A 23662-nucleotide genomic window follows, 5' to 3' on the forward strand; every position below is an offset into this window, starting at 1 on the left:
TCTCTTCCATTTGGACTAAAGGGCCATGATAAAAATATTTGAGCCCATACTCCACAGTGCTCTCATCTACATTGATGATATCCTCCTATTTTCAAAGGATGTCACGGCCCACAAAACTCTCTTATCCTCTTTCCAAACCATAGTAGATTCCTATGGCATCATACTCTCAAAAAAGAAGAGTTCTTTGGCCCAGACTGACATTGACTTCCTCGAAATGAAATTCAAAAATGAAAAATATCAGTCGGGACCACACATTGCAGAAGAACTGTTAAAGTTTCATGACAAGGACTTAACAGTAAAGCAAATCCAACAATTTCTTGGCATTGTCAATTACATCAGGAAATTTATTCCTCATGTCACCACTCACACTAGCCAGTTGTCAAGAATGCTTAGAAAAGACACACCGCCTTGGAAGAAAGAATAAATCTAAAGATTCCCAGTACGGGACATCGTATTCTTCAGACTGATGCTAGTGACACCCACTGGGGTGCTATCCTTATTGAATAAATCCAAGGAGAAAAGCATATCTGCGGACATGCTAGTGGAGAGTTCCCAGAACCACAGAAACACTACCACTCAATGTACAAAGAGATACTAGCTATTAAAAACGGGATCAAAAGATTTGAGTTTCACCTCATAGGGCACCACTTTACAGTAGTTATGGACAACTCATCTTTCCTGAAGATCCCAGACTTCAAGAACAAGTCTCTCTCAGAACCACAGCTGTTGAGGTTAAAGGACTGGTTCGCCAAGTATAAATTTACAGTCCAGCACATTAAAGGAAAACATAATTTAGTTCCAGATCTTCTATCCAGACCTAAGGAACTTCACCTCATCAAGTCACACTTCACATTTCCCTTAATACCCATGGCTTCATCATCTTTGTAATAGTCCAATCCATCTCCTTATCTCTTGGGAGGTTTCATTCCCAAAGCGTGAGGAAGGCTCCACACATATGGCACAAATATTTCATTCCCATTTCCGATGTGGACACGATCCACCCGTTGAACAAGCACGTCCCAACCCCATCCGTCGTGACAAGCCCACTTGCACCACACACCGTACTAGAGGGAGTCCAGCTCTAATACCACAATGTAATAGCCCAATCCATCTCCAGTCAGTATTGTCCGCTTTGGCCCGTGGGCCTCACGGATTTATCCCTTGGGAGGTTTCATTCCCAAAAGTGTGCTGACCAGGTGAGGAAGGCTCCCACACATATGGCCCAATTCTTTCCTTCCCATTTCCAATGTGGGACACGAATCCACCCCAGTACGTAGCTGGTTGAACAAGCACGTCCCAACTCCATCCCTGGGTCGTGACAATCTTCCCCAAACACTCCTAGTTACCTCGTCCCCACACCAGATAGTTTTCTATCTGGCTGTTCTCCTAACCACCCTATCCCAAAAATAGCTCAGTTCTCAAAAAATCACCTGTTTCATTACCTGAGTGCTAGGAACACCCTGAGAGGATTACTCCCCTCCTCATCCTCCTTTATTCCTGACAACCCATTTCTCACATGTTTCAGCATCCATCCTAACAGAGATCTCATCCTTAAAGAGCTATGGCTCCTTTGGTGCATGGTAACTTTATATTCTAGGGATATAGAATTCCCCCTCCTAATACTGCACCAACATACCCTTGACAGTACAAATAAGACTCTCCTGTTTAGATTCTTGGAGTGGTTTAAGCCTATTTCAGCATGGCAATACAGTCTCAGGTGACTCATAGAAACCCATGGAATCGAAAAAAGGCCCATTAGGACTCAGCCCAACATCAGGACCATGTTTATTATGTATAGGCCTTTCTACAGAAGGCCTGATGGACTTCTTAGGACCCAAAACACTGAGTATGAATGGAGGACGTATAAGGGCTCTATCACAGAAAAGGACACTATGGGGCCACTGAGAAAACAGCTGGCAGAGCATCTCTGTGAAATCAACGACTTGACCCTTCCTCATGTGAATTGTACGTCTCTCGGACCCATCCGGTCTCTTGCTAATAAGGGCATAGATTGGACCCATCCAATCTGACAAGATTCTCAGGATCCAATGGACATCAAAGCACGAGAAGCCATCGAAAATGTTGACCCACCATCACCTGTTGAGCACAGCCCATGGCCAAAAGACTTTTTTGGAGTTGATGACTTAGACGACTTTGATTATGACACATTTAATCTGTCAACAACACCATAATTAAAGTTAAAGGCTGTCTGTCCTATTATGTAATGAGTGTGTTTTTATTTCTGTAAGAATCTTTTACTTTAGAGTGTTGGTAACCAGTTGCTAACCGGTTGCCTGTAAAACTGAAGTCTCCAAGTCTATTTAAGGAGATATGCTCCTCAGTTGTAAACCAGACTTGGCCCGAGCCTTCTCTGAAATAATATTCCAGTTTTCTTTCCATGGCTTTCTAAGTTCTCTTTATTTTTCCTGAAAACCTTAGAACGTGTACGATACTCTTATAATCAGAGATACGTATGCTCTACACTTGCCTCAATAGAGGATCATGTGTATCAGAAATATCTTTGTTATGATCTCAGATGCGACAGTCTCATTATCATATGCATAATAGCACAAAAAGGCACAGCCAGAGAGTACCTATGAAAAGAGAAGAGGCTTAGCATTAGTGTATTTTGTGTATGGTAAGGGCTCCCGGCTTTTTTTCTTTAATTATATATAAATTTGAAAAAAAAGTCAAATAGAAAATGTAGAAACTCATAATTAATATTATTATCTTATTATTGTTTTAATTAATTAATTTCTAATAGAATTTAAATTAAAAAACCATTTCGAATACCATATGTGAGGTGGCACACAATATTGATGCACTAGGATATTGAGATTGCAGAATCCCACAATGATAAAATTTTCCAGAGCAGTAGGAGTGAGGCTGATTTTTCTTCTCAAAGATGTTTCTTGTCTTGTAGCAGAGTCCTTTACTTTATTTTATTTTATTTTAACCGGAAATCGTTCACTTGACCAAATCAAAATGATTATTAATAAGGTACATTTGCCATTTATTTATTAATTTTATAGATACGTTTGTCTCCAAAATCTCAATACCTAGCCAAACCATTTTGAGAATTACAATTTCAAGAAAATTATTTATTTTAGATAATTATTTATAAATTATTAAAATTAAATTTAATATTTTTTCAAAAAATTAAATATTCTTTAAAATTATTTTTTCTAATATTGTTTAAAATAATATTTTAAAAAAAAATATATATTTAAACCACAATGCAAAATAGAATCTTTGTGGTCATAAGAAATTAAAGCTTTAACTTGCATAGACAGTGATTAAGATGAAGCAATGTTGAATTAATATATATGTACCATTTTAAGTGATTATTATCTAATGTTTGATGTAATTAATTAGAAAAATAAAATAAAATAAAATAAAACGAGGAATATGAGTGAAAATCAATTTGTTATATGATCATTTGTCTAAACTTTCATAATTAATTTTGAAAATAATTCTCTAGGTCACTAGCAGTGCTCCACAGAACAGATCACTTTAGATATAGGTAATCTTAAATCTTAATTTTCCTAAAGCATTGTTAAATAAATATGTCAGAAAAGAAGGATTTCACAGTATAAGAATATCGTCTTAGCTAGGTAATATTACATACAGCTAATATTATTGTAATACAACTATGGAAGATGGGGCTGTAAATAAACAATCAGTTGTCAGTTGTCACGAGTTCCTTCAATAGCTATTGATGTTTCTTGATTTGTGTTGGCAAGTTCGATGTTTGGCACTACCTCTTGAGGTGGTTGTCCGTTTGAACTTGGATCACCATATTCTGGAGAAGGAGTTCCCTCTTCTACAGGGAAATCTGTGTGGACTGAACAGATTGATGGACTTGGTGCGCCCATACTAGGTGGATATTTAAGCTGAATCTCATTCCGTTCACTCTTTCTGAAAGTGTGCGATTTCAAATCCTTTTGGTCGAAGATTTTAAACAAATAAAGAATTCTACTCCATATTGAAGCTTTTGAATCAGAGCGCATAGAAGCTTGCCTATGTTCATAGACAAACCTGGCTGTGAATATAAGGAGAGCTGAAACCGAAGCTACTCCGGCAATTAAAAATAATCCCCAGAAACTTTGGAGACTAAGGCTAGACGAAGAAACAGAGCTGCTAGGATCGGGGCAATTGCTTTGTTTGCCAAACCATTCTTGCTCAATTTCCTTCATTTTATCTCCTTCTGTTACATTCAAGATTGCCCTTGACACGTCAGGTACTAGAGGAGATCCTTTAGGGAAGGCCTGAAATCCAGAAAACGAAAGAAACCTATATCATAAACAAAAACTATATGTGCACAAGCTGAAAATGCAATAGAGACGAAGAAGAAGAGGGGCATGGAACATACAAATCCAAATCCATCCGTCTTAAATGTGGGTTCAACCAATGTATACTTTGAGCAATATTGTGCCAGAAACAGCTTCGTGTATGGCACTTCGTCAAAAGCAGCGGCAATGCCACCATTTCCACTTCCTTTGGAGAAAAGTTCGTCGCATTCTTCAGTAGAATTGTAAACCTTGAGCTTGGATTCATCAAAGCCCAAGCCCTTCAAGATTCCCACAACAAAAGAACCCTCTTGGTAGCCAACATACTGTCCATTTTTAATAAGCTGATTTACATCGGTTACAGTGGGCAGCAGCTGCTGAACAGTAAGAAGACTAGTTAAACTGGCGGTGTAGCTTTGTGTTAGAATCAATACAACGAAACACCATATAATTACAACTGTTCTTGCCAGGTTGCTAACAACGATTTCCCCTGCAATTATTCGTTCCAAAGTATGACGAATAAAGAGTATCAGTGCTCGAATTTGAATCATCACTTAACTAATTATTGCTAAAAAGTCGAAAGGGAAAGGGAACTTTACGATGGGCAAAAACCATGGTTGAGAAGGAAAACCAAAAGCTAGTGCCAACTTGATGCGAAGGAGGACCTCTAAAGTCTTCATTTATTCTGTGTTCAAGAACCCAGACCACAAATCCAATGAAAACAAAGAAACAGAAGCTTGCCATCCAAAGATCCCATGTCAGAGGCTTCAAGAAAACCCATGCATTTTTATTGTTGTTGTCTTTGATTGGCACTATCATTGATACTCCTGATTCCGTGTAAGGCAATGTGAAGTCCGCATATAATGACCTGTTGGCGATTACAGTCGTATCTCCCACCACAGCATCAAAACTCTGTGTTATTCAGAAAAGTGCCCGTTAAAGAAGGAAATTAGTGAGATTTGAATCAAAGTTATGTCTAACCATAAGTGGAATTTATGTAATAGAAGTAGAAACTTAGAAGATTTACTAACCCCCAAGTACAATTGATAGACCATATCGTCGTAAGTTCCTGCACTCCCACCATCAGGCTTGGCGAAGGGGATGTATTCATAAGGCAGAGCATAAGGTAGTGCTTTTACTACAGCTTCAAAAACATCTATGCAGTATCCTGTGACTGTTGTGGTTTTAGTACCGGCATCTCTTGTTACCTTTACAAATTCACTGAAACCATCCTTCACTGGGACTCCAATTCGCAGTTTGTTCCCATTTGTTGGAATCTCCCAACCCTTGGGAACAGAAGTTGAATCCCCTGGCCAGATAACAGGTGCTAGATTGGATTTAGAAGTAGAATACAAACTTGTGTTTGTTATTGAGTTCAATTTTTTGACAAGTCCATTTCTAGGCGTCCAAAATCCAAGCACTCTTGCTCCCTCACCAATCAAATTAACTATCTGGAAAGCCGAAGATGGGAGCTGCCCGTTAACAAAATGGATATCTCCTGTAAGACCTGTGACGCGAGTGTTTGATAATGCTTCTATAAGGTTTTCGCCATTTCGAGAGAAGCCAAGAGCGGAGATGTCTGTTGAATTGCTGGAAACATTAGTCTTTTGGAAGCCAAAGTTTGCAATACCTGCTTTCTCAATTGCTATGGCCAATATGGTGGCAGCGTCATAGGCCCATAGCCCATAAATATTCAATTCACTCTCAACCTGCTGAAATTTTCTTTTCCATCGAACCCTAAAGTCTTCGAGCGCTTGAGTGTTTGGAACATAAGGTCTAACACCCAATACTCCTTGCATTGAATCAATGACTTGAGGAGTTATCGAAGAAGTCATCCCATCGGTCATGATCCAAACGTAGCCTTCACTCATCATTCCAACCTCACTTGCTTTGATAAAAAACCGAGAGCCAAGAGAGGGTGACATGTGCACAATAAAAACTCTAGTTTGCATGGTCATTAACTTGTAAAGCTCTTCCACGATTTCATCATCGGTGGCAGCTGGAGAAATGACACACCGGTAGGGGATACGGGTATCAATAGCTTGCAAAGCGTCAGTTAAGTAAGGTATGACTCCCTTGCCATACTCGTTGTCTACGTAGATAGGCACTGCTTCTCTCCATCCAAAGGCTTGAACTATTGCACTAATGGCATTCACTTGAGTTGAGTCGTTTTGTGTAGCTCTGAAAAAGTATGGACTCCTGATGGAAGTAAGAGAAGGGCTTGATGCAGAATATGATATGATGGGTACCTGAGCTTTTTCTCCAAGGTCAATAACAAAATTTGCCTGCATAGATGTATTTGGCCCTAGGATTGCTTGCACTTGCACATTTTTTATCAAGTCCAGAGCTGTGTTTTGGAAGGAGATTTTGAGAGGGAATGAATTTAGGGGGTCAGAAATTGAATAAAAAGAAAGAAAGAAAGAAAAATAAAAATAAAAACTAGTGATTACTGATTGCATGTTAGTCTTCCATATGAAAGTTATACTACTCATTTAAACATTGTGGTGGTTTTGCAGATAGAAAAAGCAACTATAAATGTATCATTTCTTTTATTTGACTGAAATGTTAAAATAGGTTTACATCCAGTTATTTCTTGAGCATTTTCACTTCTTGTTTATTCAGTCTTCTCAATTATGGATCAAATTATTTTAAAACGATAATCATCATCACAAATTTAGCAAAGATAAGATTTTATGGTGGTCATTTTTCCTTATCATTTATTGACAATTTTTTTTTAAGCAATGATTTTATTGATTAATATAAAAAGGCCACATAACTTAACTCAGGCCAATAGGCCTCTCCAAAGAAACCAATACAGAGAAATATATGAATAGTTAAAAAAACCAGACAAAAAAAGCAACAAAACAGCAAAAATGCAGAAGCAAAATAGACATGAAAAAGCAAAAGAAATATATTCATCTATTGACAATGTTTTAATTAATTAAGAAGAAGTTGCAGTGTTAGAGTTTGAATATCTAATATCCTGTTGGATTGCTAGTCAATAAATTTTATATGGCTACATTTTAAAACAAAGAAGCACAATAGTCAATATCAATGAAGTTTAGTTCAATTAATATGCTTGAGTATGGAGTTGTCTATAGAATTGTAAATTTTCAAATTTAAGTACTAATGGGAATTAGATGAAAAACAAAATCACAGTATATGAAAGGACACCTATGGTTTATAGTTTTTTTTTTTTTTTTTGGCCAAATCAAAGGTTTATAGTTAAGGTAGAAAATTCTCCTCTACAACAGTAATCTAAATGAGGACTAGATTTAGATGACTTGAAAACCATGCCGTGCCATGATCATTACTGCACAATGAATGAATTAATCTTTTAATTCCTTGACAAATATAGAGTAGAGAGATCAAAACGAACCTGCTGCAGCTGCACCAACAATATCTCTCATGGAGTCCCTAGTGTGGAGGACCAATCTTGTCTGGTAGTGAGAATGGGTGACGTAAAAGTCTGAGAGGGCCATGTTGATGCAACTCAACCACATGTTGGCCACGGGATTCTCCAAGTCAAGAACCGCTCCTACATTCACTGATACTGTGGTGTTTTGAGCCATCATCGTATTCATCTCTGTCAACCAAAGAAAACAAAAGAAAGAGAAGGAGAGAGCAGGTTTTGAAGGTCTCTTCCTCATCTTCGTGTGCTTACACTGAATGAGATGAGATGGTTGGAGTTTTCTTCGATAAAACTTTGAACAGAACGTGTTAGATTTATAAGAAGCAAGTGCATATATATAAAGCCAAGAAGAAGAGTTACTACTGGGCAAGGAAAGGGCGGACCAGAAATACCTGTTTTACAGTACAATGCAAGAAATTAAGAATTTAAATCTTGTATTAAAAAAAAAAAAAAAAAAAAAAACAAGTAAGCAGTGTATGTCAACCTTCACTGAATAGGTAGATTATTTAAAGGACTTGTATTTATTTATGTGAGCGAAGGAGTATTGAAATATTTTAAAATCTTTCTCTAAATAACAGTTGATATAAGATATGAATTATGTATCATTAATTAGGCAAGTATATAAGTCATAAAATTAATCAATTTAATTATAAATTCATATATTTGTTTTCATAATTATTTAATTATATATATAAATATAAAAAAATAAAAATTCATAATATTATTATTCCATTATAATTCAATTAATTTTAATTAAAATTACTACTTGAGTAAGAGTTAAGTTGGAGCTTTTATTTTCTCATTTTTTATATAAAATCTGTCAATTTCATATTAAAAGAAAATAATCCAGTCGAAATTTAAACTAAAAATTACCATACTCAGCAAATACGATGTGGCACACAATATTGATGCACCAGAGGATGAGGAGATAGCAGAGAGAGAAGTAGGAGTGCTGATTTTTCTTCTCAAAGGTGCGGCTTGTCTTGTGGGAGAATCGTTTACTTTTTTTTTTATTATTATTTTTAATTTGTAAACTGGAAATCGTTTACCTTGACCAAATCATAATGTGTAATAAGCTACATTTTTATAGATATGCTTTGTTTTCAAAGTCTCGAGTCCTTTGCCAGTTGCCAAATCATTTTGATTCTGTATCATATTATTGTTATCTCATCTCTTATTGAAAAAAAAAAAAAGGTTATTTTGAATATGTTAATTAAAAATTATTTAAAATTAGTTTTAAGTCAAATTTAAAATATTTTATTTAAAAAAAATAAATATAAATATATAATTTTTTAAATTAATTTTTAATAGTATTAAAATAATATTTTCTAAAAATATATTTAAATTATAATGCTAAACAGACTTTTCATAGTTGGAAAAAATTAAGGTTTCAACTTTTTTTTTTAATAAGTGCTTTTTTAATTAAGGTTTCAACTCACCTAAAGGATGAAGCAATAACGCTCACTTGTTTTATAATCTCTATAATATATTCCATGGCTTAGGCTATTTTATTTTTATTTTATAGTTATAATTTGGAGCAAGGAGGAAAAAAAATTAAGGATAAAATAAAAATACAATTTCCTATGTTCGGAAATTGCTATATAATTTTCTAATAGCTAGCTAAATGGCAATTAATAGGTACTACTGTAAGTGATTAATTATTATCTAATATTAGAGAAATAAAATAAATAATAAGGGATATGAGTAAATTTTGATTTGCTATATATATATATATATATATATATATGATAACGTATCTAATTTTCATAAATTTAAAAATAATTTCTCCAACTCACTAATCACTTGTATATATAGGTAACCTTAATTTCTAGGAAGCATCCTTGATTAGGTTATATTACATACATACTTTACCTACTTCTACTTATGTATGTTATTAATGGTTAGACATGAGATTCCACTATTAATTAATATTCAATAAAATATAAATTTTAGCTCAATAATATTAGAGCTATCTTTAAAATTATAAAGTCTTGAATTTAAATTTTAATTTAAATATATATATATATATATATATATATATATATATATATATATATATAAAATAAGATCCCTTCCTGCAATAGATGGCTGCTGCTCTGCCTTTGCTGGGTTGACTACTTCAATCTTGAGAAGATTTTATTATATTTAGCTACGGAAGAAACCTTGATTAATAATTTTATCTTTCATTTTTATTGAATTGTACGTGACATTGAAGGAAGAGTTGAGTCCAAAAACAAGAATACGTATGCAGCAGTCAACATCCCTATAAAAATATCAACTTGGCTCCTTTCTGCTTACTTCTATACAACAATTAGTTGACTTCAAACCCAGCACGGCATCTTGACGTTCTAAGATCAACAAATGAGCTAGATTTCAATTGTTTCATGGACAGACTAAAGCAAACCATGCATGGTCATGGTCTTGGTCATCATTGAAATAGTAAGATGGGGCAAATTTCCTAGTAATTATGTGCGGGCTTACTTTCAATATTAAATACACCATGAAATTAATTAGGGTTGGTGGGGGAAAAAAACAACTTGCTATCACTTAATCACTACAATATATAAACTCGAGTTTTAATAATTAATTTCCCCAGTTCTTTATCAGTGCTGTGCAAATCATTGCATACCTTTCCAGGAACCATCGTTTATTATGTCACAACTTTTTTGAAAGACTAGGAAAGGAAAGTTTTCACGACTTATCATCCACCTTTGACTAACGATTTGTCTATTGGTTATAGACCTTAATTATCTACTTCTACTTGTTTCTTAATACTCATGACTTTTTTCCGTATGTGCGTTTGTGCTTTTAATTAAATAAAAAAAATGATTTGAGTGTATTTAACGGGTGTCTATCTACTTTAAGATAGGTTGATATTTCGAGATCTCATATATTTTATAAACATTATGTGCATGAAATATAAGATTTAGCACACTTTAACAAAATTATTATGATTTTGTCAAAGGTTATATACTTTCCTTGTCCTTTGTGTGTATGCGTATGCTATTAATCAATAAAAAAAAAACTCACCCAAGACTCTTTTGAGAATACTAACGTGTCCCACCGTAGCCGCTGCTTTCCCCGATTAACCATTTCATTCTTTAGTAGATTTTGTTATATGTAGCGAGAATGCACCCTTTATTAACAGTTAATTATATGCATATTGGATGAAATATTAAAACTTTCTCAAAAGTTATCGAAACTCTTTAAAACTAGATCAAGTCAATTCGCTTAATTCTTTTGGATCGGGAAACCTTATGTGTTTTGCAAGAATCGAGCAACTTGACAACTAAAGATAGATCTGACTAATTGATGACCGAAATTAGAATTGGTCCAATTCAGAATTAAAAAGAGATCAAAACTAATCAAAATTGAATTGATGAAAATTAATTTTGAATCAATTGGATTTGTCGATTTAATTTTGAGTCAAAATCATGATATTTTTCCTAAAAAAAGAAAAAAAAAATTTAACGATTGAATTTGATCAAAATCAAATTAAATAGAACTAAGACCTGAATTAAAATTGAAGGGACAATATTATTTGATCTTAGTTCTCTTGAACTTTAAATTAGAAATGTGGATTATTGCCTATTGACTTTGGTTTTAGTTTAATGCATTTCGTTAAGTTTTTCCTGTTAAATCGTACAAAAAAATAGATTTTTTTATAAATAGTTTTTTTTTTCTGATTTAATAGAGGTTTACTGGAACAGTTATGATCAATAGGTTACATAGCGGGAAAATAGCCTTCTTATTTTTTACACAAAAATAAATAATTTTAAAAGATGTGGATAGAAAAATTTGAACTCAAAAATCTCTCTCTGCTCCGTAATCCTTAAACGTATAAGAAAATTAATCAAATTACCCCTTGACTGGCTATACTGTTGAAGGATTGTGGGGATTGAACCCTAACCATTCATGAGATTTCTCTAACTTCATTTGATTGTACAAATTTCCCTGCTGAAAATTTCACTAACATATTATTTCTCCTTTATTTTTTTGGTTGTTGTTTTATTTAATTTTATTAAACTAGAGACAAACTATTCTGATATATAAATCTGATAAAATTGATGTTAAATATATTAATACACAATTTTCAGGTTGGTTCTTGGTTTGTGTGGGCATGCTCAATTCAATTCACTCTTCCTGAAAGTGCGAGGTTCTAAGTCCTTTTGGTCCAAGGTTCTAAACAAATCAAGAATTCTGCTGAATGTTGAAGCTTTCGTATCAGAGGTCGCCATTAACACTTGCCTATGCTTGTAGATGAACATGGCTGCAAATATCATCAGTGCTAATAGCGAAGCTATTCCAACAATTAAAAATAAGCCCAAAAACTTTGGAGACTAAGGGTACTAAAAGGAATAGAAGTGCTGGGATCTGCACTGCTGCTTCGTTTGCCAAACCATGCTTGGTCAATTTCCTTTTTTTCATCTCCCTCTGTCATATTCATGATTGCCCCTGAAGCGTCAGGTGTCAGAGGAGATCCTTTAGGGAAGGCCTGAAACTCAGAGGGGGAAGGGGGGATGGGGGTGAGAAAGAAACCAATTCAGAAACAAAAATTGCATATGTACAGATAGAATGTGCTGGACAGTGTGAAGACAAGTTAAACTGGCGGTGTAGCTTTGCGTTAGAATCAACACAACGAAATACCATATGATTACTACTGTTCTTGCGAGGTTGCTAATCACTCTTTCCCTTATATGAAGAATAAAGGGTATTAGTGCTTGAATTTGGATCATCACTTGGAAGTATATTACTAGTTAGTGCTATAAATAGAAAAGGAAAAGGTCACTTACGATGGGAAAAAAACCAAGTTTGCGAAGGAAAACCAGAAGCTATGGCTAGCTTGATGTGAAGGAGGTCCCCTGAAGTCTTGATTTATTCTGTGTTCAAGACTTCAAGGAACCAGACCGCAAACCCAATGAACAAAAAGAAACAGAAGCTTGTCACCCAAAGGTCCTATGTTATAGGCTTCAAGAAAACCCATGCATTTTTATTGATTTTGTCTTTGACCGGAACTATCATTGATACTCTTGATTCCGTGTAAGGCAACGCGAAGTCCACAAAGAAGGATAGTGGTGAACAGTAATTTCGCCATCAGGATTGACAAAGGGGATTTACTAATAGGTCACTGCATAACGTAATGTTTTTATAACTACAGCATCAAAACATCTATGCAATAGCCGCGATGTTGTGTCATTGGTACAAGGATCTCTAAACACCTATGCAATAGCCCGCGAGTAATGGCTCCCACTCAGGTATTTTTATGATTATAATTTTTTTTTCTCTATTATTCAATTTTTTTTATTCAAATTTGAATAATTAATAAATATATAACAATAACAATAGTATCTAATTTTCATTTATTTCGAAGCTCAATACCAACACCAAAACATTTTTATTTTAAGTTTAAAAAAAAAAAAACACTTTGTGATGAAATGCTACCTCCCGCCCGCTACTTTTGATTTAAATCATATATATATAAAGTGTATTTGATTTTATTTTATTAAATTTTTTATTAATTAGTTATTCACCCTAATTATGTATAGGTAAATTATTAATTATTTAATGATTATTCTTTTAATACTCTAATAAGCAGTCATTATTATAAGGTAAATTATAATATATTAATATATATTTATTATATATACCTATAATTTATATTAATATATATTTATTATTTGCACTTATAATTTATATAATACATATATATAATTTTATTTTCTTTTTTTCATTTTATTTATATTTTTCATATCATTAATATTATTTTTAAAAATAATATTAATATTAATAAATAAAGATAATATTTGAATATATTATGTTTATTTAATATATTAAGAAAATATAATAAAATTTTGATATTTAAAATAATAAAAATAATCACATTATTAACCAATTTGATTCTATATCTTTAAGTAATATTTTTATTATATTACTATAATTTAATTATGAAATTTTCATTAAATAGTTAAAAAATAAAAATTAATAAAAAAATATGACATAATATTTAATCAAAACTTAACTCAACTCAATTAAGCCTTTATCCAAAAAATTTGGGGTCGGCTATATGAATTCGCTTTCTCCACTCTAAACGATTTTAGGTTAAATCCTCAGAAATTTGTAATGCTTTTAGATCATGTTGTACTACTCTCCTCCAAGTCAATTTAGGTCTACCCCTTTTTTTTTCCTATCCCTTAACCTAATGTGCTCTACTTGTCTAACTGGAACCTCCGTATGTCTACGCTTTACATTACCAAACCACCTCAATCTCCCTTCTCTCAACTTATCCTCAATTGGCACCATTCCTACATTTTCTCTAATACTCTCATTACGGACTGTATCTAGTCTAGTATGATCACTCATCCACCTTAATATTGTCATCTCTGCAACTCTTATCTTAGACGCATACGACTCCTTCAGTGTCCAACACTCACTACCATATAACATAGCCGGTCGTATAGCTGTACGGTAAAATTTTCCTTTCAACTTATTGGGAATCTTGCAATCACATAAAACTCCCATGGCACGCTTCCACTTCAACCATCCGGCTTTAATCCTATGACTCACATCCTTCTCACATCTCTGAGCCGAGATATTTAAAATGATTACTTTGGGATAGTACCACTTCATCCAAGCTAACTTCTTCCCTATCACTAGTTTAGCCTTCACTGAACTTGCACTGCATGTATTCTGTTTTCGTTTTACTTAACTTAAAGTCCTTTGACTCTAGAGTACTTCTCCAAAACTCTAGAGTACTTCTCCAAAACTCTAGCTTTCTATTGACTCCTTCTCGCGTCTCATCTATTAAAACAATATCATCCGCAAACATCATGCACCAAGGAATACTCTCTTGTATATGTTTCGTCAATTCATCTAAAAATAATATAAAAAGGTAAGGGCTTATAACTGATCCTTGATATAATCCAATTGAAATCGGAAATATCTTGTGTCATCTCCTACTGTGCACATAATAGTAGTTGTTTCTTCATACATATTTTTCAACACTTGTATGTACCTAATAGATACCCTCTTTTGTTCTAACACACTCTATAATATTTAATCAATAAAAAATAAAATTTATAATAATTAATAAAAAATTAAAAAATTATTTAATTTTCATATATTAAAATTATTAGTAGCCACGTGTAGGTGTGAGCATATAATGGTTAAAATCGAAAAAGGGAACTAAACCATTTGAGTTTGATTTTTTTATTCGATTTCGGTTTGAGATTTTTCACATGTTTAGTTATCAGTTCAATTTGGTTTTTTAATCGAAAAAACAATGAAAATTGAACCAACCGAAAAAAAAAAAAAATTTACTGTTTTAATCTCTATAGTCTTGCATCCTCCATAGTCTAGCCCAATCCACTTATTAGCAATATAATATTTGTCTTGAAAATTTTAATTTTTGAAAGCTCAAAAAGGGGCAGGCCCAAAGGCCCAAAACCAATCAAACTAAACTAAACCAAATAAAAAATTTTCAATTCCATTTGATTTTCTACTACCTTCGGTTCGATTCGGTCTTCAAAAAAGTATTCTTCCATTATTTCACTTCGATTTGATTCAGAAACCAACCGACTGATTGCACACTCTAACAACGTACTTTAGTTACAGACAATCCCTAGCTTATAAATAAAACAAAATTATAATTATAATAGTAGATAGAAATTCAGTTTAAAACAATCAAATTTAAATAAAATGTATTAATCTTGCATTGATTGGAATATATTATCAGTTCAAACACCTAAATGCATGCAAGAAATTGCTTTGCCTCTATTCATTAATGATAATACCATAAAGAGGGCAAAAAAATTACTTAAAAACTAACTCGCAAGAATTGATTGTTGCTAAGGAAATATAGGAATAGAGCTTCCAGAACAACGTTCCTCTAATTATTGTGTACTCCATTTATTGTTTCCATCTGAGATGCAAACCCAAAGAAGTCTTAACAGTAACAGCTAAAAATTCTAACTGCCAGGGAATGGTTACCAAAAAATTCAAAGGCTAATGTCCAAGGCTTTATATTGTCAAAAAGAAAAGGTGCCAAAAGAAAGCAAATCTAACAAATCTATTTTGACCTTTGCTGGGTATAGCGTAAGATTCCATATACATCTATGATTCCTGGAGGAAAAACAGGATCACTTGCTGCCCTTACTGCAACCTTTGCCACTGCACTCACATTGACAGGTGGAGTGAACAGAGGTCCAACAAGTGGAAGCTGCTTAAGTGGTTTTGCATGTTGAAGAACCTGCAGTTACGTGTACGAGGTTAGTGAATCACAAAATAATCGGTAACCCATCACACTCCCATATTCCTGAGCTTGTAGATCTTCTGAATTGCATTTTCAAGCATTTTACGTTGGACAAAAAATAATTGGGAATAGAACACTCCTCAGGCTTTACTTCATGAAACTACATTGTTCATATCTTCAAAACAAACAAATTAGAGTCTTTTCTTACCCTCAAAACTTCTACGTAATCTATGAAATAGAGGAAAGAAGAGTGGTAACTTTCGGGGAACTATCAAGCCAAAAACAATGGACAATCAAAGGGAGTAATTGCAAAGTATATGGACCATTCCGGTTGAATCTGCCCAAACCTGGTGCTCAGATGGATTACATTAATCAACTTCATTTTCATTTCTATTGTCCAGCATAATTGAGTTGGGGAAACCTAACAGTACAAAAAATATATAAGAAAGCATAAGAAGTTACCATCTCCATTGGAGAACCAATCATGCCTAGAGGTAACTTAATGCTCCCTAAACTGCGAGTCCCATAAATAAACCCAGGCCTGAGAATCACTCCTGAACAAGGACAAGAAAAATACTTATTCAATAGAATGTCCCATTATAGCAAGAATCATGGTAACTAATTGTTATACTGAGGTGTCCAGCTACAAGTTATATTTTCAAATTATCAGCAAATACGCTATTGATAAATAACTACCAGATTTTATAATGCCTGATTAAGATTCCTAGCACACCATAAATGAGATACAAAATAGCAATTGCATTTGGCAAGAGGGAAATTTCTTGACTCCAACTTAACACCTTTTTCAAGTCTTTCAAACCATCAGTTCTTTCAGAAATGCAAACAGAGATATCAGGAATAAGCCTGTATATAGCTTACAAAATGGAGAGAAATTTTACCTCCATAAGGAAACTTAGTCAGTAACTCTGTTTCAGCAGCTCTCTACTTCAAAGAGGAAGAGTAACAATTTTGCATTAGATAAGAATTATTAGAACAAAAGGAAAGTAATCAGTATTATGACTACAATAAGCGATGCATGTTTAATTTCATATTAAATCTTTGGTAAACATAAGCATGGGTAAAACAACACAATCTGGTAGTTGAATAGATTCAACAACAATAAATAAAGTAGTTAACATAAAGTGTTCGAAATCAGCCCTTCTTCAAGAGTACCAAAGATAGTAACTAACAAGTTAAAACATCAGCAGAATAACATGATTTCAGTTCTCCAAATGAACTATAAATTTCTAACTAACAAGTGACAATTAGCAGTATACAAGTACTCAAGAAAGTACCTTTCCCTCATAATATCCTTGCAGCAAATAATTGGCCAAACCAAAGTCGGCAGCAGAGATATAAACAAATCTTTTTACACCTACAGACAAAATTGTTGGGCCCACCATCCAAGCCAATAGAGTAGGAAGCAGCCAAAAATAAATAAATAAATAGAAGAAGAAGAAATTGATGCAGGCATGCAGCTAGAAATCTATTACTATGGGAAAAGGAGACTGCCAACATCTCTTGAATTGCCAATTGTCTAAGTTCGATAGTCCATAACAATTAATCAGTAGGCAAGGGAAGTAAGGAAGAAGTTGCAAAAAACATAAAATAATGCAATAGCAAAACAGTTCGTGTTCAGCATCCCAAAGGTGGACATGGAAAGAAGCATGTAAGAAGCAGAAAAAACCATGTAAAAATGAAAAAAACATACACTTGGAATTTTACCCTTTACCCATGTGAAAATACCAATACAGCAGTAGCCCTGAATGATGCTGGAAATAAATACGTAACACACCCTTAATCAGGAGTTTTCTATGAGCATGATAGGGTAACTTATAGTTGACATCAATCATCTGATGGGATTGCTTTTTATCATATAAGGTCCACTCTCTAGAAAGTTCCAGTACAGGTCTACTTCAAATAAACTAGGATATCCTATAAAGTCATGCCGTTAGTCTTATACTTCCCGGGGCTTTTGTTTTGTACCACATTCAACAGCTTTGACACAACAAAACGATAGGATGGCATTAAAAACTTCAGCTACCAAATATCCATACCTTGTTCTGAAGCAGCTCTTATTGCATTGATGTTTGCAGTTCCGTTAATCTTGTACATATGAGAGTTTGAGCCAAAACCACCAACACAGGAAATCTAGAAAGGTAAACTTAGTTTAGCAATTATACCAGTTAATCATCAAAGAAAAATAACAAATATATTCTGACAAAATCCTGTACAGAAAAACAACTGTTATGTAGGCAGATGCACGCAAAGACTTAGATTTGCTCTTGTGGCTAAACTATTGAAATGATGAGTGACATACAATGGCAGAAACCCCATTAAGAGCTTCCTTCCATGAATCAGGTGAAAAAAGATCTCCTGGCAAAAGATAATAAACGCCAGAAAAAGTTTAGAGGCATCATAACATGTCAAAGATAAGAAAAGCAAGAAAGCACTAGAGAAGAGAGTAAACCTTGATGCCAGGTTATGGCATTAGCCCAAGAATCACGTATTGAAGACCTACCAGACCTGAAAGGAAGAAAAAGTAATATTGAGGAAACCAAGAAAGAAAGAACATTATGCATTACAAGTAAATTCTTTGCATCATGAGGTAGAGGCCAACACAGCTCAACTACAACAAACATCTCCAAAACCCGATAAAGTAACATATTAAATTCCAAAATTGGAACACCTACACAGCTAGAAGGTTTCCTCCAGGTAGCTTTTGTAACATTGTCAACAAAAACATTAAGAAAAATAGGGCAGATAATAGAATGTACACAATTAGACCCAATGAATCTTAACAAAAAGCCAAGACCCACACAGTTCCTTGGAAGGTCCTTCAGAGGCAGGATAAGGACCAATTGCAATTAAAAAAAATAAATAAATATAAAAAAAAAAAAGCATTTTCATTTATGAACATCATCCAATAACACTTCAACAGGTACATATTTAGGCATGAACCCAAATAGGTATCAATGACAATGAAAGGTAACATATGAAATATAACTGTGGAGAAGCACAATACCTGCTAAGGCTAGCAACCGATAAACCACGATCCAAAGCTTCTCTGCAAATATGAGAGCCAACAAATCCATTTCCACCCAACACAAGCAACTGAAATGAATGGTACATTGGTCAAACGTTCAAAAGCAGATAAAGATATCTAAAGGACCAAAAGTTATAGTGTACAATCTCAGGGCAGAATACATTCTCCGTTGGTGGCGGAGGGATGTCTACTGTCTCTGCTTCCTCGACTTTGAACGGTTCATCAACCTTACTAGAATCAGTTGACAGATACCTCCCATTCCTAGATGCAGCTATTATACTGTTTAGACAGAATAAATAAAAGACTCAGAGAACAACACATCCCCACATTCGATAACACTACAAAATTGAGTATCTTATGAACAAAATGCAAAAGACAAAAACCGCAGAAAACCCAATTTCACTTCTATCTCCCTCCTCTTGTCATCAATAATGCGCACCCAAAATCTAATTCATGTAATATTCAAACTTCAAGATAATTGATAATAATACCCAAGCAATTTCAATGCAGTTCTAAAATGGCATCTCCACTACGATACCTATGAATATAATATCACAATTAAACAGAGAGGAAAAAGAAAGAGCATACTATAGTCTGGAGAGGGATGATCTTGAATTGATCAACCGTGAAGCGACCGTCGTCATTTGAAATATATGATATTAGCTTTCTTAAACTTGTCCGATCAACAACAAGAGCTTAGGTTTTCCAAGGATTGCCTATGCCTTGAGCTCCTGCTCTCTTGAGTATCTACCACTAGAAAAGTTTGGCTCGCTCACGCAGAAAATGATCCCATTCCACAGGGAAAACAGTACACATGGCACGTAAGGAAGCCGACAGGTCGCGATGTACATGTGGCTTGATGTGAACCTAGAGAAACTGCGACGAGGAGGAGTTATTGGTGTTAAACCTAGTGGACCTAAAAAACGGTGTTTCTTGATTTTTCCAAGACGTGGCAGCTGTATACAGCTTTAATTAGAGACCCCGAACTCATAAGCGCTCCAAGCAGTAGGCACTAATATGTATAGTATAGATAGAGTGGATAATTGCCCACTTGGACTACACAAGGAGGGTCCAAGAGTTTGAGGATCTTGGGCCGAACTACATCCATGATAGCTTTAGGCGAGTAAAGGATTGATAGAGCCGAGTATGGCTCCCTTCGGCCTTCACAAGAAAGTCTTTGCTTTAGTTTTTTGAGGAGCTCCTCTGAAAGCACCATTCAATCGACAAGGCCCAAATGAAGAACTGGTCTTCGTTGTCTCTGCCTCACTGGTTCGTAGGGAGAGAAAGGGTGGAGAAGGATTTGCAGGCTCAGGAGTCAGACCCTTTAAAAGAGCTCGTCTGTACGACCATTCAAACATACTCGTTACTTCCATCTTCGCTTGAAATGGTTCCGACTCTTGGGTTGGTGTTTTTGGTGAGTTTTTCTTCTTTCAACATAAACTTCAGGTACCAAAGGAAGAAGGAATAGGCACATTTTAGAGTTGTGGGACTTGAAAGAATAGAATGCGCAGTTAGCAAGTTTCTTCCCTAGGCTAGGCTGCATTCAACAATCAAGATCAATGTTCTAGAGGCAAAATATCAAATTTATAATTTGATCTCTAGTTTTGTTTTATATTACATTTTAATTGTTGAATTTTAGAAAATTAATTATTTAATTTTTAAATTTTATATTATATTATACTTCAGTATTAAATTTTTAAAATTTAATTATTTAATCACTAAATTTTATATTATATCATATTTTGATTCTTATAATTTTAATATATAGAATAATTTAGTATTTTTATTGATAGATAAAATTATTATAAATATTAAAATTATAAGGATTAAATTATTTTATATATTAAAATTAAAGAGATTAAATAATTTATTTATCAAAATCTAAAAACTAAGGCATAATATAGTGCAAAACTAAGATATTAAATAATTGATTTTTCAAAATACAAGAATCAAAGTGTAATATAGGGTAAAATCTAGAACCAAATCCTAAATTTCCCAATATCTATTATTAATGCTACTAATAGGATTGAGCATTTGGTTCAAATCGAATCGAACCTAATTGAATCATCAAAACTGAATTATCATATTTTAGAAATTGAACCGAACTAAAATGAATAAAAAATCGAATCGAATAGCTCTATTTCGGTTTGATTCGGTTCGAACTGATCGATTTTGAGTTTTGATGAGTTTTTTAATTTAGACTTGATTTTTAAGTTATTTAGTATGATTTTGACCTGAATTTGAACATAATAACCATTAATCAATGAAATTAAATAATTTATATATATAAAATTACATATAATTCATAAATTCCCTATAAAAATAAATCAATTTAAAAATTTGGTTCGGTTCGGTTCGGTTCGGTTCAATCGATTTTTTTCTTTTCAAAATCAAACTGAACCGAAATAATCGAAATTTTTAGAATGTAAAACGAACCGAACAGAATTGAATTATCTTAAAAATCAAATTAAATTATTGAATTAAAATGGTTTGATTCGATTTATCATATTCAAACTGAATAGTGCTCACCCTAGCTACTAAGGCATTTGATGCTGAAGCAGAGGAGGATCCATTGTGTTGTGGTATGTGGAACTGACACTACCCACATAAACTAGCATCTGTATTATGCTATTGGAAGATTAATTAAACTAAACTGTCTATTTTAATGTTACTCAAAAAATAAAATAAAATTTTAAGAATGATCAAATTGTTTGAATCAGAATATTGGATCGGTTCAGTTTTGTCTCTTTCTAAATCTATCTTTATTGAGGTTTTAAGATACCTGCCGTGATTGAAACACTTCATTTTACTTTTCTCTCAAATGGCTAAGCTAATTTTTCTGCATGAGATGTGACTCGTCTTAGATGACCAACACCAACGTGATCGTCATCAATGAGAGAAGCGAAGCCAAAGTGGCCTACAAATTTGTATAAATTCTCAAGATGAATTTAGAATAAGATCCACGGCAAACTAAGTTGAGGAAGCTTTGTTCTCGATACCAATAACACAGCAAGGTGGAAAAAATCCCATGAGTTAATTTTTACGCCCATATGAGCACAACTCACATGATGGCTTAGACTTGTTCTCGGTCCGGTGGCAGGTCTACACCCAGCCCAAACTGGCGGCCACCTCAAGTGCTCTATGTAGGTAATTAATACATAAAAATAATTCTCCAACTCAAGATTTTGGCTACGTGTATATATGCGCGTCCAAGCAAGAAAGTGAGGCACATCTTATTTACAAACTACAAATATACATCATGTGGGTGGCTGGCCTTATCTACAAAGAAGAGCACATATAAATGAAATTAAAAAAAAAAAAAAAAAAGAATCTCCATAGGTCCACCCAAGTGGGGGAACTAGTGCTCTCCCAAATATTTTCTGTTGTGACAAGTGATTCCAGCACCAATTCTTTAAGACAAACTATTTTTTTTTTTTTTGTTTATTTAAATTAGTTTAGAGGGAGAGAGTTAGGGGGTGAATTAATTATCCAAGTGCCTCATCCACTATTAGTGTGTTTCAATGTCTATTATTATATCATTACCAACAATTTTCTCTATGATGGTGGCAAACCATTTTATTCTCTATCTCTTCTTTAATTAATTAGCTTTCAATCAAGTTACTTTGCTCTCATAACCAAAACACAAATAGGTGATGCATGCATTTTAGATCATCATTTAGGAGTAATTTTTGCACATAATTTACCCTTATTCATAGCTATTATTTTAGATATTAGTATATATTTAGTCAATTTTGCAATTTTCACTTTTCTTAGTTTAATTTTTGGAATTCATTTGTTTTGTAGGATAAATTTCAAGAAATTTGATGTATTTTGATCAGAGTAGCCATTTGGAGGAGATTAAAATCGAATTGCAAAAATTTTGAAGTTGAGTAAAAAAATGGCCGAGAGCGACACAACCTGCAGCACAACCGAATTAGCTTATGTCGCAGGTTGTGTCGATCGTCAGATATTCACGCCGAGAGCGACACAACCCGCGACACAACTGACTCGGCTTATGTCGTTTTTACTGGAAAATTGTTGACGTGGCATTTCCGTTACTCCAGCCTTTTTACCTCACTTTCTCTGGATCCTTCCCCCTTTTACCCATTCTAGAACAGTCCCCTCGCCTATATAAAGTGCCCTTTATCACTTTCTTTCCATATAGAGAGCAAGGGAGTCATTTTTAGAAAGATAGAAAGAGGGAAAGGGAGGAGCATCTTCTGCATCTTCTTCCAGCAGCAGCAAGGATCACGTTTCTGCACTTTTCTGCAGAGATCCTGCTGCAAATCTGCTGGGTTTTTCTACCCCTTTAAGCTTACATTTACATTATTTCTTCATTTCTTCATTTGGGTTTGTCTTTAAACAATGATTTGTGAGTAGTTTATTGAGATTCTAGAGATGGGTTTGTAAATATTGATTTGTTTTGTGGTTTTGAACTGATTTGGCCATTTAAATGAAGATTGTTATATTTTGATTTATTGCTTTTGTGCTTATTGCCTTGCTTGATGAATGGGCCCTCATTAAGTTAAGTTTTAATCCTTAATAGATGGACTGAAAAGTGAATATTGGGGATGGATAATCTTGCAATAAACTTTATTTTCTTGGTGTTAGAAATAAGCTAAGAAGATTAAGGGGAACTTTCCAAAAATCAATTAGAGCTTTAAATG

The 23662-nt window shown here is 33.9% G+C and overlaps 2 protein-coding genes across 2 annotated transcripts; both read right to left on the bottom strand.

Annotated features, from left to right (window-relative positions):
- Positions 1 to 3456: 3456 nt before the first annotated feature.
- On the bottom strand, positions 3457 to 8020 carry LOC110659324 (glutamate receptor 2.7-like). The gene is made up of 5 exons (XM_058129560.1): positions 7669 to 8020; positions 5321 to 6636; positions 4889 to 5201; positions 4373 to 4779; positions 3457 to 4268 (listed from the first exon to the last, which is right to left on the bottom strand). Exons 1-5 carry the CDS (start codon positions 7937 to 7939, stop codon positions 3687 to 3689), a joined length of 2889 nt encoding a protein of 962 aa, XP_057985543.1. The 5' UTR covers positions 7940 to 8020; the 3' UTR covers positions 3457 to 3686.
- A 7548-nt stretch (positions 8021 to 15568) lies between these two features.
- LOC110658245 (uncharacterized protein At1g32220, chloroplastic) lies at positions 15569 to 19900 on the bottom strand. The gene is made up of 10 exons (XM_021815776.2): positions 19584 to 19900; positions 19157 to 19274; positions 18975 to 19063; positions 18420 to 18475; positions 18270 to 18325; positions 18007 to 18100; positions 17245 to 17324; positions 16849 to 16891; positions 16412 to 16503; positions 15569 to 15946 (listed from the first exon to the last, which is right to left on the bottom strand). The coding sequence occupies exons 1-10, from the start codon at positions 19637 to 19639 to the stop codon at positions 15767 to 15769; spliced, it is 864 nt and encodes a 287-aa protein (XP_021671468.2). The 5' UTR covers positions 19640 to 19900; the 3' UTR covers positions 15569 to 15766.
- Positions 19901 to 23662: the final 3762 nt, after the last annotated feature.

Source organism: Hevea brasiliensis, chromosome 11 (assembly GCF_030052815.1).
Source record: "Hevea brasiliensis isolate MT/VB/25A 57/8 chromosome 11, ASM3005281v1, whole genome shotgun sequence".
Classification (NCBI taxonomy): domain Eukaryota; kingdom Viridiplantae; phylum Streptophyta; class Magnoliopsida; order Malpighiales; family Euphorbiaceae; genus Hevea; species Hevea brasiliensis.

Excerpts from the sequence above, each read along its gene's own strand:
- LOC110659324 (XM_058129560.1), bottom strand. The coding sequence starts at position 7,939 with ATGAGGAAGAGACCTTCAAAACCTGCTCTCTCCTTCTCTTTCTTTTGT. Across the intron at positions 6,637-7,668 it reads TGTTGGTGCAGCTGCAGCAG|CTCTGGACTTGATAAAAAAT; the intron begins GTTCGTTTTGAT and ends TCCAAAACACAG. Across the intron at positions 4,269-4,372 it reads AGACGGATGGATTTGGATTT|GCCTTCCCTAAAGGATCTCC; the intron begins GTATGTTCCATG and ends TCTGGATTTCAG.
- LOC110658245 (XM_021815776.2), bottom strand. The coding sequence starts at position 19,639 with ATGACGACGGTCGCTTCACGGTTGATCAATTCAAGATCATCCCTCTCC. Across the intron at positions 18,326-18,419 it reads TGCCATAACCTGGCATCAAG|GAGATCTTTTTTCACCTGAT; the intron begins GTTTACTCTCTT and ends ATCTTTTGCCAG. Across the intron at positions 18,101-18,269 it reads TTAATGGGGTTTCTGCCATT|ATTTCCTGTGTTGGTGGTTT; the intron begins GTATGTCACTCA and ends TTACCTTTCTAG.